This window comes from Passer montanus, unplaced genomic scaffold (assembly GCF_014805655.1).
Source record: "Passer montanus isolate IOZ18808 unplaced genomic scaffold, ASM1480565v1 scaffold17, whole genome shotgun sequence".
NCBI classification, from domain to species: domain Eukaryota; kingdom Metazoa; phylum Chordata; class Aves; order Passeriformes; family Passeridae; genus Passer; species Passer montanus.
The window spans coordinates 13,902,890-13,916,071 of record NW_024364270.1 but is presented as its reverse complement, the minus strand read 5'-3'; the positions used below and the strand labels follow the sequence as shown (position 1 = coordinate 13,916,071).

The following is a 13,182-nucleotide window of genomic DNA, read 5'->3' as shown; positions in this document are numbered from 1 at the left end:
GTGCTGGCAGAAGTCCAAATGCATTGGCTGTTATTTGTAAAATATCTGATGCTAGTTTCTGAAGGGCATTCTGCATGCAATAGCTGTGAGGAGTATTCCTTACTGCCCTTATCTGATGCTAGTTTCTGAAGGGCATTCTGCATGCAATAGCTGTGAGGAGTCCAGCTTTCCAGGGCAGTAAGGAATACTATTGGTTTAAAATAGTTAATTGCTTTTATACTGAGACAATTGTTACCATAAATATACAAAATAAATAAAATAAAAGGCCTGAATACTATTTTCACTACTCATGTGGTTAGTTCCCATTTACTACACTTCTATCACTCACTTTCCACTTGTCTGTCAATTGCTTTTATAAGTAAACTGCACGAAATCAACTTATAATCTATAAATAAAAAACTTTGAACACAATCATTAAGCATAATATATCAAGTTCATTTAGTAGTAGAAATACTCTGCATGACACAGTTTAGTACAGTCATAACAAACAGAAAAACCAAAAAAAATCATGCCATGTTCAAATTAAATGTCTAGTCTGTTCCTAGGGCTACATGATTAGATCCTAACCCAACATCAGATTCATTTTGGATAGATTGTTCTTAGTCAAATGCAAGATGACTTTCTTCTTTTTCTCTTGTTCTTAGTCAAATGCAAGATGACTTTCTTCTTTTTCTCTTGTACAAATTACTCATGCAAGTGTGGTCTGTGTTTGTTCATCCAGCATAAACTTCTCACCTCTATTGCCCATTTGCAATACTTTACAGTGCAGCTTAAAAAGTTTGCAAGTGAATGAGTAATAAGTTTGCTGCTGCATGTTGGCTACCTCCCTGCATGACCTATTATGATAGTATAGTTTAAAGTATCTTACTGAAATATTTCTGTGGTACTCTATTTGTGTTCCAGAACTGTGTAAATACTCTTGACAGGAACTGAGTTCTACCTGGTTATTTAGGACAGGTAAACAGTAATTCATGCTGCAGGAATAATTTGGGAAAAGGGTACTTCTCCAGATTTTGGCTAAGAGGTTAAATTTATAAATACTTGTTCTTGTGAAAAGTATCATGGGCTCAAAGTAATTCTGACTCTTCATTCTCTCTTGAAAACAGAGGTTTTCCAGAAATTGCTGGGCCACAGGGATAAGCATTTAATTTGGAATGACAGACACTATCTATATTTTCTCCTCACATAAATCTGATCACAAGTAATTCTATTCTGCATGTCAGTGGGTTGATCTAAGTCTCAGGTTTATCTTGTATTAAGATAAATTTGAAATGCACCATCAGAATGTGGACAGCAGCACCCTGTTAACCTTTTGCCCACCAGCTCTGGAAGGGATGAGTCTCATGTGATATTCACAGATGGTATCAGTGCCTACAAACTTACAGTGTGATTGGTACCTCATCTCCCAGAAGTACACGCTGCACTTGGAGACTGTCCTCTCCATTTTCCCCATATAAAAGTCTTTTTCAAGAACTATTGGAAAATGAGAGCAGCAGGGTCATCGAGGATCCCAGAGCCAGGATATCACAGTCACTTATCTCACTTGTGAGACTTTGGAAAAGAGAATAAATCAACAAAGGAAATGTTTCACATGGCTGAAAAGAAAATACAGTTTCTTTTCCAGGAATTGCCTACAGACTTGATTACCTTGTGTGAACATCTCTGCATGTGATCATATGTGTTGAATGTGGTCTGGAAGTGCCTGGCTGTGACAGGGTCAACACACTCATCCTATCCAGAATAAATAGACACAGAAAAGCAAGGGAAAGTATCATAGAATGACTTGTGCTGCACCGCTCAATTAGCATTCACTTAGAGTGTTGTTTTCAATTTAAATACTTTATTATTTAATTCCATTTTCCCTATTTTTAATTTTTTCACTCTTTAAATATGTTCTATTTTTTCTCTATGATTTTTTTTTTTTTGGTTAAAATTTTCATTGTTTTAATTATTTTTTCTTTGGTCTGGGATCCCCGCATTCTTTATTACTGTATGTACTGAGCACCAAATCTGGCAGAGCTTCCAAGGCAGAGTGGTGTGGTACAGTTGAAGACTGTAAGTGTGAATTTGTTGGGGAATAGCTGCAAAACATTATCACCTTTTCCTGGAGTCAGAAACATATATTTGTTGAGACCTTTCTCAGTTACATGATCTTGACATTGTGCCTGAAGTTATTTCAGCTGTTGTGAATTCGTTTCAGATTCACTTTCTCATTTCATGCTGCAAAGTGAACACTGCTCCCTGCACTCACCACTTCCTGGGAATTTCACCGTGCTGTACTTGTCAGGGAGCCACTGCAGTGAACTTCTCCCTCCCTGCAGTGAGGCATGTTGAAATTGCAGTGTGGATAGCTCTGTAAGTTCTCCTCTCTGCCAATGGTTTCATGTTAAAAGGACAGGGCTAACACAATCGAACACCAAGATAGATATGAACAGCCGGTAGCCAAAGGAGAATGAACCAACAACCACACAAAATTCACAGAAGGTAATAAAACACCTTTCACTCCAACAGTTGCTACCTATTGCCTCTGTGTATGTTCTGTGGCCAAAGCAATAGGCAGCTTTCCCGTTTCATCTGGGAGCAAACTTTTTTCAGTGGAAGCAGTATATTGCATGTGAACAACTTTAAAAAAATCCTGCAGTTATATTTTTCCAGAATTAACACTCAAAATGATGTGTAGTCTCAAAAATAGGAGAAGTAAAAATAAAGAGAAATAATTTAGACACTAGGTGATTGCTCAGCTAAGTTTAAAGCTAAGTGTTATGCAGCACTGTTAATCTCTGGGGATGGGGGAGGGAGTGTACTAAGAATGTACTTATTTCCTTCAGGATTATAATTTAATTTAGAAACAATTGTGATCATAAAATGAACATGCTAGAGCTTAGTTTTAGGTCAGAGTTACATGTTAAAAAAGATTGCTACCTTTGATTTTAAAAACATTAGCCTGAGTCATGTAGCACAACCTCATTTTGATAATTCTCTGTTCAGAAAATGTACAATTACTGATGCTGGCAAGAAGTCACACCAAGGGCAAATGAGATTAGTAAGAAATAAAACTGCATGTCACTTGCAAAATAGAAACTGAAATGAATAATCAAATTGGCAGATCATTCATGCAGCCTAGGCAGCAAAGTCCAAATAAATGGTCTTGAAAGCCAAAAAAAACCTCTATAGCAAGCCCTTAAATCATCAATTTGAAAAAGTTTTCAGCATAGAATGTTGCAATAAGTTTCATAATACTTAAAATATAAAGTGATTTCATAGCTTTCACTGCTGACCTTAGCACAGTTATAAGTCTGCAAAAACCAAAAAGTAGGAAAAAATGTATTTGAAACCATTGGACATATGTTTTAATAGGGAGGATTCCACCCCCATTTGTTCTCTACAAATTTTAGAGACTTTGTCAGCATCTCTCCTGGTGGAAGCAGGGCAGAATTCTAGGATGTGAAGGTGAATAGCTGCAGCAACACTCCCATGTTCTTGAATGTTGGGTCATAACTTCTACAGGCAGTAGCACGTCTACACGAAATGTAACAATGAACAATCTCTGCCATTAAAAACATCTATCAAATACTGCAGCACTGAAGATGATGACTTCCAGCTTATTTGAAGGAATAGCTTAGGGTAACTTTTGGTGTAACCAGTAAAATGCTCTTAATACACTTACATACACCGGTACCCATGTTCAATCAAAAACATTTTAAAAAAAAGAAAAATTCTCATTTTTCAGTAAAGGCTTCCCTTTCCCCCTCCCCAGTGTTCTCCAAAGAAGTGTGCATTTCAAGTGCACAGACAGAATCTTTACACATGTACCAAGAATTCAGTGAAAGAAAGGGTGATAATGTGTAACACCTACATAATTGATCAAAGCCTATATCCTGAAAATTCCTCTTCTGTTTCCATCACTGGCAGCATGACCATGCATATTAGCATGAGTGTGAGTCCACCAGGCACAAATAAAACTAAACACTGAGCAATACCTGTTCGAGATGGAAGTGAGGATTAAGCCCTGCTTAAGCACATTACCAAAGTTTAAGGAAGATCATAGGCTTGACAAAAGAGATGTGGTCTCTTTAAACCTTGATCCTGCTACCTAACATATCAATGCATTTTAGACACTTTGCATTAATTTATACACTCTTGTCCGTAAAAGATCTACTGATTTAGATTATGTTGGAAATAATGTTGATATAAATGATGTTGGAAATAATGTTTTACCAAAGTTTAAGGAAGATCATAGGCTTGACAAAAGAGATGTGGTCTCTTTAAACCTTGATCCTGCTACCTAACATATCAATGCATTTTAGACACTTTGCATTAATTTATACACTCTTGTCCATAAAAGAACTACTGATTTAGGACATTATGTTGGAAATAATGTAGATATAAATGATTCATATATACTGCCCAATTATTTCAATGCTTAGAGTTAAGACAGAAGGAGAAACTTTAAGCTGTTTTCAAACTACTAAAATACTTCTCACATTGCTTTGCCTAAGCTGACAGATAAAGGAAGGCAAGGATCTAGTTAGGTTTCTAGAAAGAGTACCAGGAGCCTCAGCAAATAGTGGAGCACGTAGCTAGAAGAAAAGATAGGTGCAGAAATATGGATTGCACTCAGAGAGAATTCAGGCCATTCAAGCCCAGTACTTGTTTTTTGTATTGCACAGCACAACTGATGAAATTCTGTGGCCTACTTGTGCATAAGGTTGAAAAAGATGACTGTAATGGCCTGTTTTGGCCTTCAATCCCTGTGTCTGATTTTGCTTTAGGCTACATTTTTGTACTGCTCTGGCCTATATTTAGGCATGCTTAAAAGCATTTTTCTACTGCTACAGCAGAGTGAAGAGTTTCAGGGTAAACAAATCATATCCCCAGATTCTATATAGCTTCAACATGAAAGTTTTTTAAGGAATATCTCTTACTTCTTTTTCCATTTGAAGTCCTTCTGCTCTGATATTTCTCTCAAATACTTCCCTCTTCTCTGTCTGTGGATTAGATTTTCTATACACAAGGATGTAGTCAATCCGACATTTCCCATCTCTAAAATATAGTCCATTGGTTTTATTCTTATCAGGTACTTCCTGTAAAGAGAAAATCAAGCAATTCAGTAATGTTAATTTTTCATGATAATTGCTGCATTGCTGTTTGCATCATTGGTTTTCAGTAATACTCAACAAGCTGTTCAGGTTTTAGGCCATTCACATGCAGTGCTTCTGACTTCATCTGGGAGGAGCACAGGCTTCCCTACTGAAGGGGACCTCAGGGGGCATCAGAAGGTCTTAGGAAAATGCTTGGACATATGGGGATGGGATAGGAGAGAGTAGAAAACACAAGCGAACCTCCCTCCCTCACCACTCTCCACAAGGTTAGGAATGATTTCTTACTAATAAAATAGAGAATAATGTTACTGAAGTGTGAATTTAAAATTAAGAACTTCATATGGCTGAATGTCTTTGTAGATGTGAAAAGAGTGAACATTAACATTATGATTATAGTTTACTGTAGTGAGAAACACTAAGACCTGGCACAGAGATTTTCATTACCTGTCTGCCCCATAGGATGCAGACAACAACATGAAGGTTCTGTACTGACCTCACCATACCTCATCTAACTAACTACTGAATATTCCTTGCTTAAGGAATAGCTGAGGATGGATTTATTTGCATTTATTTGGAAAGAATTACTGGTGTTAGGTGTGGCAACACATAAAATCAATAAATATTGTGTCTTTTATTTAAAAAAAAAAAAGCCTGTTCAAATGTTTGGTCTGACAGAAAAACTCCACTTCATTTCACTGTTAATAAGAGGATAAACAGGTCATTCTCCTGAGATATAAAAGACCTTACTGATGGTCTTTTTCCAGTAAGTCATGAGATGAAATTCTCTACAGATCCTCCTCACAATTTAACACTACTTCTACATTATACAAGTTCTGCCCAGGTTTAAGCCTTCACTTTCAGACAAGTTGAAACTGCATGGCAGTTTGCATTGGTTGGAGCCTTTCATACAGGAAATGTTCACTGTGAAGGATACACGGGGACAAACAGCATTCCCTCTGAGCAGTAAAAAGGGCAAGGACCTTCAGGAACTTCAAGATCTGTCCAACTCTGAGCTGAAGGGAAGGTTAAGCTAATTTACTTCTGTTTCACCAAAACTCACTCGGCTATTCCTGTCAAAAATAGCCCTGCCCTATAATATACAATCAAGACTCTGGAAAAAAAAATATTTTGACTTTCACATCTGGGGGAAGAAGGGAATTTTCAAAATACTTTCTCTATAAGAGAATTGTTTCTGAATTTAAATTACAAAGTGAACACTGTAACAAGAAAAATTATTTTTACAGGAAACCCCCCCAAAACAATTTTCCCATTCAAAGAGTTTAGTATAAGCTATCTTTCTGATTCTCAGCAAGCATTTTGATTAAATAGAAAAACCAATGAAAGTATCCCAAATGTCCCATCCCCTTGGTACATCCAGTTCCCTAAAGGAAGAAAGAGATTTTTCTAGCATTCTTTCATTACAGTGTCTAACTCCTGACACAAGTTAGGGCAGGCTTAAAACAGAGGAACAGTTCTTAGAGCCCAAAAAGAAGGCAAGAAAAAAGATATAATCTCTGAGGAAAAAACAGTAGCAAACTATTTATATCTATACTGCATATCATGCTGATAAATGATATTATCAAGATATAAGAAGTATTTTTCATAGAACATTAAATGTGAAAACAGCTCAGGAGGCACATTTTATCCTTTTCCATTGAAAATCTTTGTCAAGAAGACATAAAAAAAGCCTCAACAGCCGAAAGGGTATTTTAAGATTCTTTAAATAAAGGAAGGGTGTAGCAGGAGATTTAGAGGCTGTGGGTCAGCTTGGTGGTCCTGTTGTGATTACTAACCCTCCTGGCAAGCCTCTTGTTCAGTAGTTAGAGTCAATGTATTTTGTATTTCATGTATTTTGAGTGTAATAGGAATGGAGCTGGTTTTTGCTGTAGAGCAAAACAGCCCATGCTGAGGATCTGCTATGTAGGCTTAAGGGCTCAATTTGGGCCCACTAGAATCTGGTCCAAAGGACTCACTGGATTTACATCCATAAGGAATACAGGTTTAAAATCCAGCACTACTCTGGACTACCAAAAAAATCATGGGCAGGGGCAATTGAGAGATGCACTTCAAATGTACACTCCTCATCTGAACTCAGACCTGTCCTGAGAGCACCATAAGGAATGTGTCCTTCTCTGCATGCAGGAGTGACTTCATGGGAAAAAATTGATCTGCCCCTTCCTATGCTTCTTCTTTCTCTGAAGAAAATTGGTTTGCCCTGCACTGACTCATCAGTGAATGCAGAACCTTATATCAAAGAGTACCTGTGAGATTCAGCCAAGGCATTTGGCTTGTTGGACTTCTTCCACTACAAATATGACTGCCAGGGACAATTACTTCTCTTGGACTTGTGAAACACTACCAGCTACACTATTGTAATTTTTCACTCAGAAAGGCGGCTTGGACACCCTTATCCGTACTTGAAGATCCTTTTCATTTTAGGAGCACTGTATGTCAAAGCCAGGTTGATCAACCCTATTAGACTGTTACAGCCTCTGGGAAGGAACCCTTTCTCTGGCTCTCTGTTTTATACTCCAAGGTAAATTTACAGACTGAGTCTGGACTTGCAAGAACTCTTGAGGATCTAACAAAATACAGAGACAGTAAGGGCTGGTTCATCAGTGTTAGCTGCAGGACTTCTGCACCACGCAAGTATTACAGGCATATGCTATGCCAGACAAGAGTTTGTTCTACCTTCCTCCAGATATCGCACCTCCCTTACCTGTGTTACAACATCAAAATTCAGTTTTCCTAAACTGATGAAGAAAAAATATATAGCACTAGATCTGACTGCTGTTTTTTGGTGAAAAAGTGGTGTTGTCATGTATGTCAAACCTCCATTCTTTCATCTAAAAAGGGATGCTGGAAGAAAATAGAACAGTGAAGACTTCACTCTAACAAGAAGCTCAGCATTTCTGTCTATCTTTATGGCTGTACTTATATGTGTTGCATAACTTGCACTTGTTTTCCAAAGAATACAGTAGTTTTTGTATTTTCGTGTGCTCAGCTGGGAACCATCAGCATTCAGACATGACTTATATACATGAATATGCTAGGATAGCTTTAGGCCAAAGGACTTAACCACACATATCTATACAAACCAAACAACACCTGAATAGTATATCTTTTCCTTCTAGAGTTCAGTAGGGACCAAGTACTTTAAAGTTCTTTTTGGTAAGCTGCAGCATCCCTTAAGTCCCATTAAGACTTTCAATTTTAATCTTTTTCCACCATCTAATACGAATATGTGACCTACATTGCTATTTTCCTCAGCCATGATTACAAAAAGACCCCTTAAATCTTTTTATATTCCTCAAAGGTTTTCCCTTTTCCTTTAAAAAAACAAAAAAGAACACATCTAAGAGAAAAAAAGGTTTTGAGGTATTGTTCTTCTAATATTATTACATTAACAGCAGCATGTCCTTCTGATCATTTTATGTTATTTTTTCCTCTTTAACATACAAATGTCGTGTGCCTTTCACCTGTTCCTTTTTGCTAAAGACCGTATGGTACATGGTCCCAAAATGCAACTCGGGACTGTCATGTCAGATTAGCCTATTATGGTGCAAGAGGGCAAAGAGAGTCCTTTGTACATTGTATGGGAAGCTAAGGAAGGGCTATGATTAAAGAAGACGAAATTGTGAGCAAGGTCAAACATATTCAGGGTGCCCTGAATTTTGTTGCTTTAATTATCTGTCTAAACATTCGAGGAGTGCAGTTCTCTATGGGCTGAATTTCTAGAACAAAGAAAATCTCTATCTCTCTCCTCAGCAGTGTTACACAAAAGAATTTGCACCACAAAACCCTCTAGCTCCTGAAAAAAAAAATCTCTAATTGCCTCTTCTAAACTCTATCAAAACTAGTAAACAAAAGAGGGTCAGGGCAGGGCCCTCAGCAATGTCCTGTGGTTTTCTACTATTTTTTAATTACTATCATGGTCCCTGCTAGTTCTGATCTGTTCCAGTCAGCCCTCAGCCAAAAATTCCTCAGGCACAACTGGCAGGTAACATCAGACCAGTGCAGTAAGTAGCCTAGATGGAGCTCCATTCCTGAGGTGGAGGAAAGGAGAGAAGTCCCTGGTCTCCTCACTTGCTGAGGAAACAACCCTAACATCCATGGGTGTCAGGGCAGTGGGAGGCAAAATTAAAGGATATATTGTTCCTTTCTTCACAAAAGACACAGGAAGAAATTGAGACCCAAATTTTCATCATGGGTTCATGACACTTTGCCTGCTTTAGGACAGATTTTAAAAGAGACTATGTTCTGAATATTTCCTCCCTGGTGTGTTCTCTGAATCATCATTATGCACCATCAGGTGATAATTGTTCTTCATTGGAAGGGAATGTGTCTCATGACTGACACCCAATGCTTCTCATGGGAGTCATAGATAAATCCTCTCCACACCCTTTCCTCTTGAAGGATAAATATAGGGGAAACTTTTCCAGCATTTTCATAAGCATTGAAGCCTTGGATTTATACAGGTGTTTCACTGAGGGTGTATGAAATCAAAACTTTTGAATTTGAGATATTTTATATTTCAGCATTATTATCTTAGAATGGAAAACCAGTTCTCATGGGAAACATTAGACAAAATTTGATGGTAGAGAATGAGATTTTAAATCAAATTAGATTTAATACATCTTTATAATGGGCATGAATAAATATTGTATTAATAATTCTATGTGTCCTTACCTCTCCCACAACTTCCAGCCTGCTGGCATCATCAGAAGTACTGGTCAAGTTACCATGGTGAAGCAGGGAATCATCATCTTTGGAAGGGCTGTTCACACCTTCTAACTCATCAAAAAAAATGTTGACATCCTTAGCTACTAAAAAACAAAAGTAAAAATATACATTCAAATCACCACTGAATCAATGAAGACAGCAACTGTAACCCATCAATAATTTCAATTTTTAGGTCTGGTATAAGTATATACCACATTAATTTTAAAATCTGATGAGCACTGTTGGAATGCTTTCTTCTTCAATGAGCCATGTAAAGATTTAGGACACCACAACACCTCTCTGATTAAAAATAAATAATCTGCTCTCACAATAAAACAGACATTAGCTATCTTCTCAGATTCTGTTGGGGCAAATGGCTTAAAGGACTACCTTCTGGATTAGTATTTTCTCTGGAAATTTCCTAGGAGGCAGAATTTTAACCTGCTATACAAAGTATGGAGTTCGAAGTTGTACAGACCCGTGGGGCAGCCAGAGGCAGAAAGCCTTAAATAAATACTGTTTCTTGAAAGGTACTGAGTAAACAAACCTGGGCAGCTACTTCTCTTTTCACAGTTTGGCATGTTTTGATGCATATAAATCTGACACTTTCAGATCCACCTACCACACATCCCTCAGTCTTGCATGAAGCAATCACTTACATCTACAGATTTAAGCTGTGGTAAACTAACCCTAATAAAAAGTACAGATATTAAGCTCTGGAGTGACTGCCAGATGGGAGGAGCAGGTTCACTTAGCACTCCATGCACTACAGGCCTGGTGAAAAACATGATGAAGAGATGTGTGCCAGGAGAAGAGAAATGCCTTAGCTGAGGATCACACTTCAGCTGTGAATGGACTTCAGCTCTCCAATCTCATGCCTCATAGGCAAAATCCAGAATTATGAAAGTAGAGCTATAACTGTTAGAAGGGACCCCCAAAGGTCCTAGCTACTGAACCCCTTCCACTGACTACAGTGGAGAAAAGATCTAATAGTCTTGACAGAAATTCGTCTAACCCCCTATCCCTATTCACATCTCTTGCAAGTTTGACTGACTTTTGAAATCACTCTTCTTTTGTGCAATAAACTCCTGTTGCTTTTGCTTGTCCTCAACTCCCCTAATTTAGTGACAGGCAATTGTAATTCCTGTTGGTGAGAATCTATAGTAACAGCCAAAACACTCTAATTGCTGGCAGCATCTTAGTTCCATTTCTAGCTACTGGCTGCAGGTGTAAAAATCCATTCCCCCACTGTGGAGAGACTGGATAGCTGCCAGAAATTAAGCCACTAACTGCTCCCAGTGATCACGAGCATTTTGTGTCCTCCTTTTCACCTTTCCCTTCTTCAGGGGTCATAGCCCAGTTTCAGAATCCTTTTAAAAAATCACTGATAATACCAACTCCCCAGTCTCTGCAGGTGGCCTATTTTTCATGCTCACAAGCAGGAGAGCCTTATCCATAATATTCATCCTTAAAACAGACATATGTTGCAATTTAAATATACTACTCTTTCCCTGTCCATAATGAGCATGGGGAAAAGTTCCCTCCCTTTTTGTACATGTCTTTTAGAGCATCTAAAGTCCATTATTACATCTGTAGGTAATAAAAAAAGAAAACCCTATCAAAATATTGAAGAATCCTTCATCTTCATTTTCATGCATAAAATAGGGATAAGGTTAATGAAACACATTGTATTCTTAACTACAGGAGTTTTGTTTGGAAAACTACTAAAAGTTTCAGAAACAACAGAGAGGTCCTCATGTCTGAATTAATCCACTCTAAATACTAGGCTAATGTGCTAACCTAAGCAGCATAGTTTGTAAGAGAGATTCTGAGTTTCTGGTGTTGTTTAGTTATATCTGATGAGAGCCTGCAGCTCCTCAGTGTCACTGTGGCTGCCTCCAACTTGTCCTAGGGGAAACCACAGAGGCTTTAGGAGGTTTAAAAGGCAACAAAGAAATTCCAATTTGTAGCACATGCAGCAGTAATATTATAGATTTTTCCCCATTTTCATTCATTTCAGTCCACAAAAATTATACTAGAGATGCTTATAAAAGAGAGGTGAACTACCACAACAAAGCACAGCACAGCCTAATTTCATGTCCTTCATTGTCCCTCCCTTTCAAAAGTCACAGCTAGAAACATTCCACCCCATCAGAAAATAATGTGGATGTAGATCATGACCAGATTTTGCACACATGTTCATATGAGAAGAATAAATCTCTATATTCAACAGAAAGAACAACTGAAACAGAAAATATTTTGAATTACTTGAACTTCACTTGAATGGAAACAAATCAGTGCCTCCATGACAGTGACACATGAATCTGTATATGGTTAAAATCTCAGTATAATCTGAAAACAACTGTGGAAAAACCCAAAAAATAATTAAATAGTGAAGCTTTCTGAAGATTATTCAAGACACATTTATCTGTTGTAGACAGCATCAATGAAAGCTGTAAAAATGAAAGTTTTGCCTGTTTGCTGTACTCAAGGGAATTTAAACTATCTTTGTTCTGACATTAAGACTGCTTTGGTATTAAAGATGAGGCCTCTGGGATACTAGAATTGCTGCTTCTTGAAGTGATGGTAATGCTTTGGGTTGCAAAATTCATAGCTTTTAAGTGAATGTTTTGAGATACAGAACTTGTGTGTAAGATAACAAATGTGTCAGTAGCCTTGAAACACTGAATTACTGGATTATCCTGAGGACTTGTGAGGAGCCAAAAAAAAATCTTATTTTAGGATAACTTTAAAATACAGTCCATCTCAGTAGTGAAGAAGTTGTGGAAGCAACTCTCATCTGGTTAGTGAAATTAGCTACCAGGACTTGTCCAGATTGTCTGCAGTGGAAAATTGTTTATTTCAGAGATACACAGATAATTGGCATGTTGGTTGGTCACTACAGAAAATATGGGCCCCCAACATTTGCTGAGATAATTTTTCTACCCCAAGTCTCATTATATTTTAAAAAATAAATTAATAAAATACTCTTCCACTAAAATAAATAGACAATTTATGTAACAATCCTGTTTGCTTTATATTAGTAATGGTGATGGTACTTCCAACATAAGTCTCCTGCTGCTTGTAGGTAGCTCAATGGACTGAACACCTCATGGCCAAATGTTGCTAAAAGGATGATCAGGGCTCCATCTTTCTTGTCCCCTTCAGACCCTGACATGCATATACCTACAAATGTCCTAACAGAATTATATATAATGGCTTTATTGTATACATAAATATTATTTAGGAGACAGACTGGTGCTACTGTACAGTCATGTATTTTTAAGGAGTGAAATTTAATAGGAATACAGAGCAGCACATGCATTGCTACCAGAGATATTAAAAATTCTCCCTCTGG

General features: G+C 37.5%; 1 protein-coding gene across 8 annotated transcripts in view; it reads right to left on the bottom strand.

Annotated features, from left to right (window-relative positions):
* Window positions 1-13,182, bottom strand: part of ANO4 (anoctamin 4) — a 173,360-nt gene that overhangs the window by 87,516 nt on the left and 72,662 nt on the right. For 5 of the 8 annotated variants that reach the window (XM_039704085.1, XM_039704083.1, XM_039704081.1 and 2 more), the window contains 2 exons: window positions 9,792-9,928; window positions 4,926-5,084 (listed from right to left, as the gene is read on the bottom strand). The exons of 2 other annotated variants lie outside the window; for them this stretch is intronic. In XM_039704085.1, the coding sequence (XP_039560019.1) occupies window positions 4,926-5,084; window positions 9,792-9,928 (296 nt within the window). The remainder of the gene's footprint in view (window positions 1-4,925; window positions 5,085-9,791; window positions 9,929-13,182) is intronic. One more of the 8 variants, XM_039704082.1, reaches the window with a different exon arrangement.